The 13,208-nt window shown below is 40.2% G+C and overlaps 2 protein-coding genes across 3 annotated transcripts in view; one reads left to right on the forward strand and one right to left on the reverse strand.

Annotated features, from left to right (window-relative positions):
* wwc3 (WWC family member 3) overlaps positions 1-4,119 on the forward strand; it is a 47,551-nt gene extending 43,432 nt beyond the window's left edge. The window contains exon 23 of the mRNA XM_085151708.1: positions 451-4,119. Within this exon, the coding sequence (XP_085007834.1) occupies positions 451-517 (67 nt within the window). The 3' untranslated portion in view covers positions 518-4,119. The remainder of the gene's footprint in view (positions 1-450) is intronic.
* On the reverse strand, positions 553-12,691 carry traf3ip2l (TRAF3 interacting protein 2-like). 2 transcript variants are annotated; one of them, XM_085151740.1, is made up of 10 exons: positions 8,676-12,691; positions 7,047-7,145; positions 6,227-6,873; positions 6,103-6,145; positions 5,922-5,986; positions 5,744-5,841; positions 5,158-5,226; positions 4,843-4,959; positions 4,643-4,717; positions 553-4,509 (listed from the first exon to the last, which is right to left on the reverse strand). In XM_085151740.1, exons 2-10 carry the CDS (start codon positions 7,109-7,111, stop codon positions 4,363-4,365), a joined length of 1,326 nt encoding a protein of 441 aa, XP_085007866.1. In that variant the 5' UTR covers positions 7,112-7,145; positions 8,676-12,691; the 3' UTR covers positions 553-4,362. The 2 variants fall into 2 exon arrangements, with proteins under 2 accessions (XP_085007866.1, XP_085007865.1); XM_085151739.1 differs by having other exon boundaries at positions 7,047-7,148.
* Between the last annotated feature and the right edge of the window lie 517 nt (positions 12,692-13,208).

Here is a 13,208-nt window from a genome sequence, read left to right on the forward strand (position 1 = left end):
ACACTGATGATCTTTCTTCTTCATTCATAACGTCTGCAAATCTCTTGACACATTGGACATCAACGTCTAGACCTAACTGATCATTGATGATCCATTCCTGCTTTATCAGCACTGCAAGTTGATTAAACTTTTGCTGGTCCACCTGCTTATTAAGGACGAACTAAAAACATCCATCAATTCAGGACCAATATGGTGACCATGTGTGCATTTTTCCAGCCTTACAGAGCACAATGTCACAATGCAAAAGTGACGCATTGTGCAAAACTGACCGAGAATCTACGGTCAAAGCAGCAAAGTGTACGAAACACAAAACGACAGAACTTTTGTCTACATTGATTTAAAAGTCAAACACCAAAGAGACACGGCACAGTTCACAAGATCACTGCTGATTAGGAAGCTTTTACTAAAATCGGTATATAAATTATAACAAGTCGTCTTCTTTTCCTGCAGAGAGAAGATGGCTTTTTTCACAAGACCAAGGTTCAACATACCTCCTTTGCCGGCTGACGATGTATGAGAGCTCGTCTCTGTTATGTGACTAAACATGAAGTATTTGTGCTTTTTTTTTTTCTTTTTTTTGAGCTCATGAAGTACCAAGATTTTTTCTAAGGCCACAGGCGACGTGACCAGCAGACTATGAAGACTCAAAGCTCAAAGGTTTCACATTTTCAGAAACATTTGTGTGATTATTGTAAACACAAACACACTAAAGATGCACAGTTATCGACGACAGCGCGGCTGCTCGTTTCCTTTTTGAGGAAAGTGACTTTCGAACAATCTCCCTCTACTCCTGTATGACTATCTTCTGTTTGTGCTTACAAAAGGCTGGAAGACGGGAACAAAAGTCAGTTTGAACAAATTCACTGTACTGTAACTTATTTTATAGTACTTTTCCTTGAAGGAAATAAAAAAGAACTCTTCCTGCTTTTTTTAAGTGTATTTTGTAGCTTTGAACAAATAGCACTTCAGTGTTTTTACATACAGTAAAATTGAATTATTGTCTGATTTGTCTCCTAATTCTTAAGAGTTATTTGCATAAAAAGTCACTTTGTAATCCACTTTTGTTACAGATGTCATTGTCCTTTTGTTATTAAAATTAATATTATTTCATGTACTTTTCAATATATGGATGAATATATGAAACACTGTATTCAGATTTTTTTCTTAATGTATGAACATCTGCAGTGTTACCTCTTGTGAAGATAAAACCATTAATCTGTATCTCGCTTGTAATTAGTTGTGCAAAAAGCAGGATTTTAATGTATTTATTCAACCTGTGCGAGGATGGAGGTGGTGTCATATTCTGCACACGCAGGCGCTTTCTTTAAATGTGTCACAGCATTACACAAGATTTTTCTCTAACCACAGCCAGCCTCCGATGACCCATTTGAGTCTAAATTTGCAGATTCTTGCTAAAGCGTACCACAGTCGAAGCAGGCAGCTGTGTCAGCTAATTATCTTTATACAACATCCTGTTGAAGTTTTTTCATAACGCAAGGAGAGGCAGCAGATGTAATTCGACTGCAGCGCCGCTTCTGAGGTTTCGTTAGCAGACAAAGCGACTCGGTTGGATTTCTCATGGAGGCATCAGAGGCAGCGACGTGTTGCCACATCTGCAATCAAACCTTAAAGTTCTCATGGTTCGTTTCTAAACAGAATAATTCAGCTTGCTTTTTGTAGAAGCCCCACGAAGCCCAGGAGCGTGCCTCTGCTTGTCTGTATTTTTTGGGGCCAATTTTACAAACGCTCGTGCATTTTTTCAGAGGACAGCTCGGGGGGCAAGTCTGATGTGGGCCAACACACTTTTCAGTCATTCAATACTTTTATTGTAACATATAGCATCAAGGATCCCCTGAGAATAGTTTCCAATGCAGAAGGAACATGAAAAACACCAGATTTACCCCACCGCTCTTCTTGTTGTATTCAGTACAAAAGGTTAGATGCTAAAAGGGGGGACGACAACACACTTTAACGCTCATACAGAAAAAAATAATTGCTAAAACTTTGAGAATAACTTAGTTGGAACATAAATTAACAAAAGTGGGTTAGAGAAAATGAATTCAGGTGCAGCTTACAGAGAGGTATAAATGCAAATACAAAAGCCACAAACCATTTTTACCCACACCTGCATTCTCTTTAAACAATACGAACAACACACAATATAAGAAAACACAATGACAAACCACTATGCGTCCAGTTGAGCAGCTGTTCAAAATGAACAGGCACCTGTAATAGGAGTCATAAAGGCTGAGAGATAGTATCTGGGTCAATGTTTGCACATCGTAAGTGAGAGCCCCGCTGTTCCACTCAAACACATCTGTTTGTAGTGACGTGTAGGAGATGTCCAGTAAAACAAACAAACACTTATTCATGAATCTGTGTTTTCAGGCTTTAAAATTAAAGGGCAACTATTATGTTTTGCCTAAATTTCTGTCACATGCAGTACTGTGTAAAAGGCCTGAGCCACACTTCATTTCTTCACATTTTACTTCCAAGGAACCAGACTTTAAGTAGACTTGAGCTTTCAGCTCAGTCCCCGTACCTGTCCATTTTCAGAGGAACTTCTTTTGTTAGTTAAGCCACTCAGTCACCTACGTATCACCAGAGCACAAAAAAGGCACCTAACTCAAGGGATGAACCAGTGTTGTTTTTTTACATAACAATACAACTTTGCAAAGAAATTCTTTTTAAATTGCACCTCTTGGTGCTTTTGCAAGTCTGCTAGTTGGATACTGTATTTCCGTGTCTTTTGTTTATTATATGAAAAAAGCCAAAGCTAACACAGTTTGATAGACATAAAATAGTAAGTTTACATCAACAAGGTGATTCCCTCATCAGAAGTGGTCTCAGTGAAAGGCTGCGAAGAAGCCATTTGTAAGGAAGGGAAAAAAGAGGTATGCGAAATTACGCGAGAACTGGAGTGAAGAATCAGTGGTAACAAATTCAAATTGGAAGATTTTTGGTTTAAATCATGGTCAGTCCATAAGGATGAGATCAGGAGGCCAATAGCGGTCATCTGTAAAACATGGTGGGGAATCTTGTCAAAATTCACGGTCTTAGGAATGCTCAAAGTACCATCAGATTTTGATCCAACATCCAATACTTTCCTCGGATTGGCATCGTGTATGAGATCACTGTCAATCTGCTAAAAGCAAATCCGGACAGAAAAGACAAAAAAACCAACACGCAACACTATTAGTCATGAAGCCCGGACGTCAACATTATTGGAGTGTGATCTTGACAGAACAAAAGGCAGCCGACATCCAAAAAACAGCTTTGAATGAAGCCTGGAGAAAATTACCAGAAGGTTCGTCTCAGAGAGTTTAGGCTATGTTGGAGAATAAAGGTGATAATGTATTTTTAAAAATGAGCAGTGACTCAAGACTTTTGCACAGTACTGTATATCGCTCCAGTTTGAGATGTTTAATATAAACATGTACAAGGAGATCAGTGTATATACATAAAGTAAATCCCAGGCTGTTGAACCCGTGTATCTACTGTTCGCCCAGCTTGACCAATGTTCAACCAGGTGAAACCAGGTTGAACCAGGTCTGGTATTGTTGGGCCCTGAGTGAAAGCAGTGCTAAAGTTGGGGTTGAAACCTGTTCTGCTATCAGCTTTTTTCCCTGCTGTGCTCTGCGTGAAGCGTACATTATTGAGGAGCAATTTACTAGTCCTATAAATCAAGTGTAACCATCAACTACTAGGAGGCACACCCTCAGTTTAAGCCCAAAATGGGTGCTTGAGATGTGAAAACGAAAGCTTTCCCCAAACAGTTCTCACATAAAATTTAATTTGTTTTTTTGCACGCACGCACATTTCTGCCTGTTCTGCACACTCGCATCTGGAGACTGTGTCCTCACAGCTGTGGTCTTTTCAAAAACGCAACTTCGTGATTACCTGCACACGACGCATTCAGGCAACATGTGCAAACTGTAGCTTTGACAAAACAACATGGCTTGCACTCTCCTCGGTCTCTGCACCTGTACGGTGAATAAGGATTGCTTTGATCTGTGAATCAGGCAAAGCTCCCGATTCCAAGAGTAACAATAGGATGGGAATGATAACAGACCCCCTTTAAACAACAACAACAACAAAAACAAAACAAACAAAAAACACGAGTTGGAGTAGCACCAGTGCACATACAGCATGATGCACAACGGCAAAGATATATATATTTTAAAAAAAAAAGCCTGAGTCTGCACCTCTATCTCAGACCAACACTGGCACTTCTCTATATGTTAATTTAAACACACAACATCTGTCTGTTCACAAAAGCACCTCATCACTCTGTTCACCTCCTTAATGACCAACAGCCAATAAGATTTAAGTCCAGTCTGTGAATCCAGCTCAGAGTTTTTTTTAAATGGGGATGGAGACTATGGTCGGAAGCTCCCCGATAGGAGGTGGGTTGTACTTCTCGACCCTCATCAGCCGCCGCAGGATGTCATCCCGATCACGTGGCCATCCATATACATGTGTGTTCTGGAGCCAGTTAGGGACGTGGCACTGATTATACATTCAAAAAAAAAAAAAAAACAAGAAACAAAACATGGTGTGAGACTGGGTTTTTCTTTTTCTTAGGGGGGTGGTGCGTGGAATCAGTGGCATGAACTCACTCAGGAAGACGTGTAAAAATTACCTTTTTAGCCCCGGGGAACAGGATAGGAATGAACCTGAAATTCTTGCTTCCATTCTGGATGAATTCATTCTGCAGCTGAGTGACACACACGGGAAAACCACATACACAATTTGATTTCACAGCGGCGATGAGAGCACGCAGTTTTTCGCTCTCGTTACGATTATTTCGGTCTTCGTTTGGACCACATTCAGGTCGCTCACCTGTTTATGTATGTAAACCGTGTTGTAGGTCCTCTCGTCGCTCTCCAGGCCAGCAGGGGAAGCCGTCACCGTCTCGTAGTACTTGGGGCTGATGATGATGATGATGAGATACTCTTTCTAAGACAAGAGAAAATCACAACTGGCAGTAAGCTACTGCAGCTATCAAGCGTCATGCAACAAGTTGACTCTTGCAGAACGTCTTGAGTTCCTAGATGTGAAAATGACTTCCTCAGTTGGCAGATTACTCAATTTAAACTGTTGTTATTCCATTTCATCATCATGAAAGAATTTCACCGACAGTTTTTTTTTTTTTACCTCACTCAGGTATCGCTCCATGAAGTCAATCTTGCTTATGCTTCTGAACTGCTGCTCGAAAATGTCGATCTGAAACAAGCAAAGCTGCGAGTCAGACAGTTTAACCCTGTGCAGAAAACACACAAATTCTTTATACGTTTTAATTGTGTAAAGCCAGTTAACGGGACAAGCTGACAAATAACACGCAATAACTTGTAAGATATTAACAGAAACTCAGAGTCACCAACAAAATGAAAGCAAGAAATATGTAACGTGATGAGCTGATGAGAGTCTACACTAAAAGTTCATCTGTAGCATCCACCATTCACTCTGGGAGGAAATTACAAAAATAGCCAGGAATCACAATTTAGTTCAAAAATCACTTGTTTAAATGGATATACAGTAAACTGTTTAATAAGCTATTTATTATATACCATATTTATAATAATTGCACCTAAATTTGTAACTTTAGGATTACAATAACAAAGTTTTTTAAAATGTTGTTTGTTAAAATCTAGCCAGCTGAATTTTAACAGTTTTTTTTCCAGCTCCTGAAATTTTAAGTTGTTCTAACAAAACACACAAAAAGACTAAAAGCTGCACGTACGTGCGTGTCAAAGCCGTTGTGCCGCAGCAGAGCCACAAATTTGATGATCTCGTTGACATGCTTGTCGTTGTCTGCTTCGTAAGTGACGAAGACACGCCCTGCAACAAAAACAAACTTTTTCAGAGGTGGGTTCGTCTGACAACAGGACCAGGCGTCTGATCTGCTCGTGAGCACTCACTCTGCTCCAGAGACAGCGGCGCGCTGCAAGGAGGGCGCTTCTCTTTGACTGGAACGTTGTGTCCACTGTATGTAGTTAAAAATAAATCATTTTAATAGCAGTCAGAAACAAGCAACAGAGTGAGAAAGAATTTAATTGTAATTTTTATAAAAATAAATCAAAAAAAAAAATCAAAACTCACATCTGTGCGAATCCACCTGCAGGAACTCTGCAGTCACCTGCATCTGCAGCAGTACAGACAAAATAAATACCGACTGCGGTCTGTGCGTGGTTTAAAGGTTAAAAAAAGGGTCCGGCAAACTTACAGTACTGGCGGTAAGCTGGATGGTACTCAGGCCAGGGATGCTTGTTGCCCATAGGCTCCCTGTTGAAGGCGTCTGCAGGGCACTGACCACAGCAGGCGGGCCCCTGTGGTGCACACGAGTATGGCGATAACGTGTGGTGGTACAGGTTGGCTGAAGGCGGGTTGGAGCGCAGAGAGAGCGGCTGCTCTAAGCTGCCCATGCTGCTGTGAGTGCCGGGGAGGGACAGGAACTTGCATCTGGAGAGGCAGCTCTCTCCAGAACAGCTGGAGTAATCTTTCTGGCTCAGACAGGACGGCAGGCTGTTGGGATATCCCGACCAACTGCTGGCGAAACTCGGGTGGAGCCAGCCGCTGTATGCCTGGCTCGGGAAAGGAGTTTGTGCGCTGTACCCAGCTGGCAAGCTGCGAGAGGGCTGGGATGGGCAGAAGCTGGACTGGGGGAAGATCCTAATGTGCTTGTGCTCCTCCTCTGTGTCCAGGCTCTGCTTGCCGAACAGAGAGCCATCACGGTCTGAAAGAGGGTGGTGGCCCAGAGGGTCGGAGGCGGACTCCATTTTGGAAAGAATGCTGGGGTCTCTCAGCTCTGCACTCATGGTTTCATCGTCTTCTTCAGGCGTGTTGCGGTGACTGACCAGGTGGCTGATGTGACTGTGAGCCGGAACATTTACCAAAACGGGGGAAGGCAAATTAATTTCAGTCTGACTTTAGTGGAACTTTATTAACTGTTTCTTTATCAGCTCTTATCAAGTGTGATATCCTCTGTGACTTTAAAGTGAAAGCACAGCAGAAAGGCGCTGGGATGCGTGCAGCATTTCTCTCACCTAGTAGTTGTTGAAACCGAGTAGACCGACGTGGGCAGCATCATTGGACCTTTTCCTCCTGACATCCATGTGTGTGGGGTTTGAGATGCACATGAAATTCTGCTGGAGATAAAAACACACACATGGGAATTTAAAGAATCCGAAAATGTGAAATTATGATGTGAACAGGAGGCGTAAACAGTCCCCTGTCTGTGAGACAAGATGAACGGCAGTATATGTTGTGATTAACATCCAGATAAAAGTTGATATATTTAGTTGACATATTTAAAGAAACAGAGCTGATAAGCTGTTAAAGCCAAACTTATGAACGGCCCTACATTAGTGCAAACTCCACACAGTCAAAGGTATTTAAGTGGTCCCCCCATGGGGCGTGGTCACCTCATGATCGGAAGGTCGGGGGTTCAAATCCACTGAACGGCTACCCTGAGGTACCCCTGAGCAAGGTACAGTCCCTACACACTGCTCCCCGGGCGCTGGATTGGTGGCTGCTGACTGCTTCACTGAGTGAACGGGTTAAATGCAGAGAGAATCATTTCCCCACGGGATCAATAAAGTATACACTATTATTATTATTATTATTAATAATAATAATACCTGCAGAAACACTCTGGGTGAGGCAGGCTGTGTAAATAAATTACACTTTCTCTTGTGTGATTGTTTTGTCTGATGAGATCAACATTTCTATAATATTACAGTAGTAGTAGTTAGTAGACGGAGATCGGATTATTTTTTTTTAAATCCTGTTTTGGACGTTTTATTATAATAAACTCAGCTCAGTCAGAACCACTTTTATTCGAGGTGAACAAACTCATAAACACTTCTGATATCTGCCCACACTCGGTGTCTTTTTGACTTGATTTGCAAGAAACGTGCCTCCCACACAGGGGACTTTTCTCGAAATGTTTAATGGTCAACACATCAGGAAACGCACATGTGGGAAAAAGGAAATGATGGTTCTCATTTACCGGAGAAATCAAACCACAAACATTTTAAAATGTAAAACTTGCCTCTGGGATTTCAGAGGTCTTCCCGATGTCTTTTTGTGTTTTGTTTTTGTTTTTAAAGCGCTCAAACTTCCATGAAAACTGCTTTCAGTGAATTAAAGAGAAAAAAAAAAGTCTATCGCATCACCTTAGATCGTTTTTTAGGGTCACCGTTCATTTTTCCACTGACTTTCTCCACAGAGAAGCCGCGTAACCTCGTTTTAGGTGGGTTTATCTTCCAACACACCCCTGATAGTTCCCGTAAATGTAAATCACACTCATTAAAAGCCGATCTGTGGTCGCAGTTTGCACTTTCCACTGACGCTGACCCAGATATTTCTCCGTCTGCTTAAATTTCAGGCTGACTTCCTGCGGTTCAACATAAAGCATAAACACACACACAGGGTTCCTATAATCACACTTTCAATTTTCACACCACTACGAGCGTTAAATTAGCTGTAGTACAATCTGCCGTGACTTTCACTTCTGTCTGAGCTTAGAGAAAGAAGAAAAATGCTCAAAGACAAAGAGAAAACTAAAGAACAACCTATTAATATATATTTTTTATAAGGTGTGATAAGCGGGAGATGGTTTGTAAAGCGCGTGAGCAGGTAACGTGTTGTGTAAGTGTAATAATTCAACTCACCGTCGCTGCTTCCACTCATCAAGCCTCCTTCAGGTCACTGAGCCGCGGCGTGGAAACACAGGAACACCTCAAAGGGGAAAAAGGTCCTCGAAGAGTCTCAGAGAAATATTAATTAACGAAAGAAGAGCTCGAGCCTCAGTAATAATTGTCCTTTTTACCCACGTCTCCGCGAGACACATGAAAGACACTGACGCACAGACCGGAGCCAGTTTGATCTTTAGCGTTCTGCCGAGCTGCACCGCCCACCCCAAAAACTCCACCTTCACCCAATCGACTTCCTCCACACACACACACACACACACACACACACAGTTTACTAATTGATTTACATGTAGTCCTTAAACCTCCTATGATCCACAGACTGTATTGAAAAGATGGAGGTAGCCACTGTTTAACGTGACCCGTTGGTTTTGGACCCTACATTTAAAAGCAGTGTCAGCTGGTGAGTGATCATATTTGGAAAGAGAGGATGAAGCGCTGAATTATTTGTTAATTTTTTTATTTGTGGCCCCATATAAAAAAAAGTGCCACTCCCCTAATAATGTAACCTGAGTCTTCAAGTTGAAAATGATAAGTAGGGATGGGAATTAACAAGAATTCAGCGATTCCGTATCACTTATGGATTCTTGCTGGGTTTCCACTGGCTCCACTTTGAGAGTCTCCTCCATCGCTAAGCAGCATATCAAAGACTTTACATGCATGCAAATGAACTCTATGCTGTGGGTCAAATGTTAGTGACTGCTGAAGCTATTTCCCCTCTTTGTTGTGATCAGTGTTGGATTAACTACTCAGGAAGTAACATATTACACAAATTACAGACTACTTTTCTTAAAAGTAATGCAGTATGTAACTTGAGTAATTAAGTAATGTACTTAATTACTACTTTTTACATTACTTTTGCATCCCTCTGTAAAATGATCTGAAACACACTGTCTCACAATCACCATTCAAAGATATAAACCTGAGGCTACAGCCCCACACACCAACACAAATCCCTGTTCTAATGTGTACACACATATGATTTTCTCTTAGATTTAGGTATGAACAAAAAGCCGACAGCACAAAGTTCATAACCAGCATAGAGACTTCAAAGCAATCGCTACAGTGATTCTACTGAAGAAACACGAACACTGGCTCCAGCCTGAGTGCTCATCTGTTTGTTGGGCTGGGGTCGCCATTCACTTAGCTATAACATCACTCTGGCTATTCTTGGCTATCTTGCCGTTAGCAGCATATTGCTGTTGTTCTGGATGCACTTAGCACTTTACCGTCGCGCTCTCGTCCTTTTGTGCAATAAAAATAAAAATATCAAAAACTTTCAAAGCTCAATTCACCTTACAAATAAAGAGCAGCACTCAGCCGTGAGATAATTCACTCAGATTAACTATTTTCTCTAACGTTAATCTGGTCCCACAGTTAGATTTTTTTTATGTTCTTCATAGATTGTTAATTGGCATCTTATCATCATCATCTGAAAATGTATTATTAATAAACTGTTTATTTATTTGCAGTTGGGTGTTTTCATCATGAGGTGATGTGCATTCAAAATGCACATTACCACATTTTGGTGAAAACCAATCACAGCATATCAGTACAAACACCTCATACCAACTGTCTGCATAGCAACAAACCTACAACAGAAAAAAAGAAAAGAATCAAGGTCAAAGAGTCGAAATTCCTCCACAGCGACGTGAGAGGCTGAAAATGTCACACAGAAAACAATGACTTCAACTTATGGCTGCTGAGGGTGGTTTTAGAAGCTACTTAGTTTTTCACACAGTGCTTTTGCATTTTGGTTTAGTCTGTTAGATAAATAATGTCAGCATATAACACGTCATGTTTTGCTGTTCATCTGAGGTTGTAATTAATCAATCATAACACCTGAGAAGGACCAGATGATTCTAAAACTTGCTGTTAAAACTTAAGAATTAAAAGAGGGCCATGTTTGGGCTTTGACATTTGACTTTGGGAACGGCTGATCTCTAAAGGTGATCAGTTTCAGCTAATAGCAAATGTTTTGTAAATCGCTACAGAAGTAATTTTTCTCATAAATCATACCTTTGTACTATACTAATAACCCTAAGACTTCAGAGTTCAGAAAGGTGATTCATCCATATGCTTAAATCTGGTCCTGTTTGTCTCATTGGTGTGTTTACACCTGCTTTAAAGTTTATGTAAGTAGGCAGGCATGATGGGGGGTGGGGTATAGATCACAAGACTGTAAACATGCAGACTGCAGTTCCTATCCTGTTCAGTTTTGCTTTCACTTGTTTTTTTTGGTTAGGTTTAGTAAAAGGTTGTGGTTTGGGTAGTATTCTGAGAGGCCCATCCTGCTGCAGTATTTGCATCATGGCAGACACTATGTATCTCTGAGACTGTAGCTGTTGGCAAATTATAAGAAGAACAAAATTCTGAATACAAATCTATGAGAATTCTGCAGCAGCAAATATAGCAACAGAAAAATAACTTTCATAATAACTTAAACCTACTTATTTGGGGATAAACTTCAAAACGGAAGTGTTTTTTTAATCAGATCTGATTAGTGATTGTTTACATGTATTATGTTATGGTATCGTATTTCATATGATATCAATCGCCGTGTATGGGTGTGTCCTGACAGCACTCCTGCTGTAGGTACCACAATTTTCCCAGTGCTTAAGTACAGAGAAAGCAAAGCTCCAGTGCAGAGAGCTGTTTTTTCCACTCTGACATTTTTTTCCTCTGTTTTTACGGAAATGTAACTAGCAAATTTCATCATTATTAATTAGAAAACATGCAATCACCATTTCATTGTTTAATGGTAAAGTTACTCTAAATTAATAGATAATTAAACTATAATCTACAGTTCTTTAATGATAGTAGATACACATCATGACTTTCTTCCCACCCAGAAAACAAAACACCTGAATTCATCAAAACTAACAACAAAACACAAAGTCCAACATCTTAAAACCCGTTTATTTGCTCATTAGATGTTCTGTTGAAGAGTTTCCCCTTTGGAGTGCGGCACAAAAAAATTACAGGATTTTTTTCTAAATATGCAAAAAAAAAAAAATCAATAAAAATAAATTACTTTTACTAAAAAAAAATCATTCAGTTATGGAAAAAGAAATTTGGTTCTTTTCGGTTTCACACTATCATATTTTGAAGGAAGATTTAATATGGAGTCAAGGAATCCCTGAAAATGTAACTAAAATAACTTACTACAAGACTATTTTAAGTGTAACCTTCATAAGTAAGACTATTGATAAAGGAGTTTATAATCTAATAAAATGTTATTAGAGACACACTGAAACTGCCTTAAAATCTTAAAAGCAAGCACAGAATTTTATTCTGCAAACCATAAATCACTTGGATGTTGAGATACCTCAGGTCAAGGTCAAAGTGTAAAGGATATGAACCCGTATAATAGATCTATCGTTACATTAGGATCGTTTTTTCCCCTTCCTATACAACTTGAAGTTGCCTCACCCGTTTCTTTATCATAGATATTCAGCCTATACCCGCATCTGTCCAGTCATCTCACTGTTTGTCTGTGGTCATAAAGATTTGATCAAATTGGATGCGACAAAACTTTCATGAAAATGAAGAGAAACCTGAGCTCAGTGATCACCTACACCAAGAATCTCAGTGTAATAAGATCATCAATGTGGCCCCATACCAACAGCATGAAGGGGTAAATTTGTGTCCAAGAGGAGATTTAGAAAAACTCACCAGTTAATAATTTACTCTTCATGCAGGATAAATGCAGTTTCCAGTAATTCCTGTGAGCTCAGGCCTCAGACTTCTCTAAACAACGAGAGTGGGGAAAAACCTGCCTGCAGCCATGTATGATGTCAGTGACAGAGGGATACTGATAACATGGTCACAGCAGCCCAGAAGCACCTCCTACCTGCTGATCAAAACTTCCATTTGTGAGAGACAGCCAATCAAAACAAATTTCTCTTATAGGGAGAGAAGCAAGCTATATTTTTTGAGTAGTGAATAGTGCAAAGCTACTTTAGTAGAGTTCAAAGTAGCAAAATACAGAGATGGAAAGGAGCAGATTAGGTCCACTTCAGAATGGCTCATTCTGTTTTAGTCTTTTAGTCAGAGTCACTTTCAGAGCCCAAAATAGTTCCATGTTAGTAGATTTTTGTTAAAAACAAGCTTGTAGATGTCTCATATCTGCAACTGGATGTGAGTTCAAACTACACACAGTTTAAATTCACATTTCTGTTTGCACAGGTTTCAGAGACATGCATGTTAGGTTAATTTGTGTTTATACAGTGGCTTGCAAAAGTATTCGGCCCCCTTGAACTTTCCCACATTTTGTCACATTACAGCCACAAACATGAATCAATTTTATTGGAATTCCACATGAAAGACCAATACAAAGTGGTGTACACGTGAGAAGTGGAACGAAAATCATACATGATTCCAAATAAATGATTTTTACAAATAAATAACTGAAAAGTGGGGTGTGCGTAATTATTCAGCCCCCTGAGTCAATACTTTGCAGAACCACCTTTTGCTGCAATTACAGCTGCCAGT

The sequence above is a fragment of the Neolamprologus multifasciatus genome, chromosome 23, assembly GCF_963576455.1.
Source record: "Neolamprologus multifasciatus chromosome 23, fNeoMul1.2, whole genome shotgun sequence".
Lineage (NCBI taxonomy): Eukaryota > Metazoa > Chordata > Actinopteri > Cichliformes > Cichlidae > Neolamprologus > Neolamprologus multifasciatus.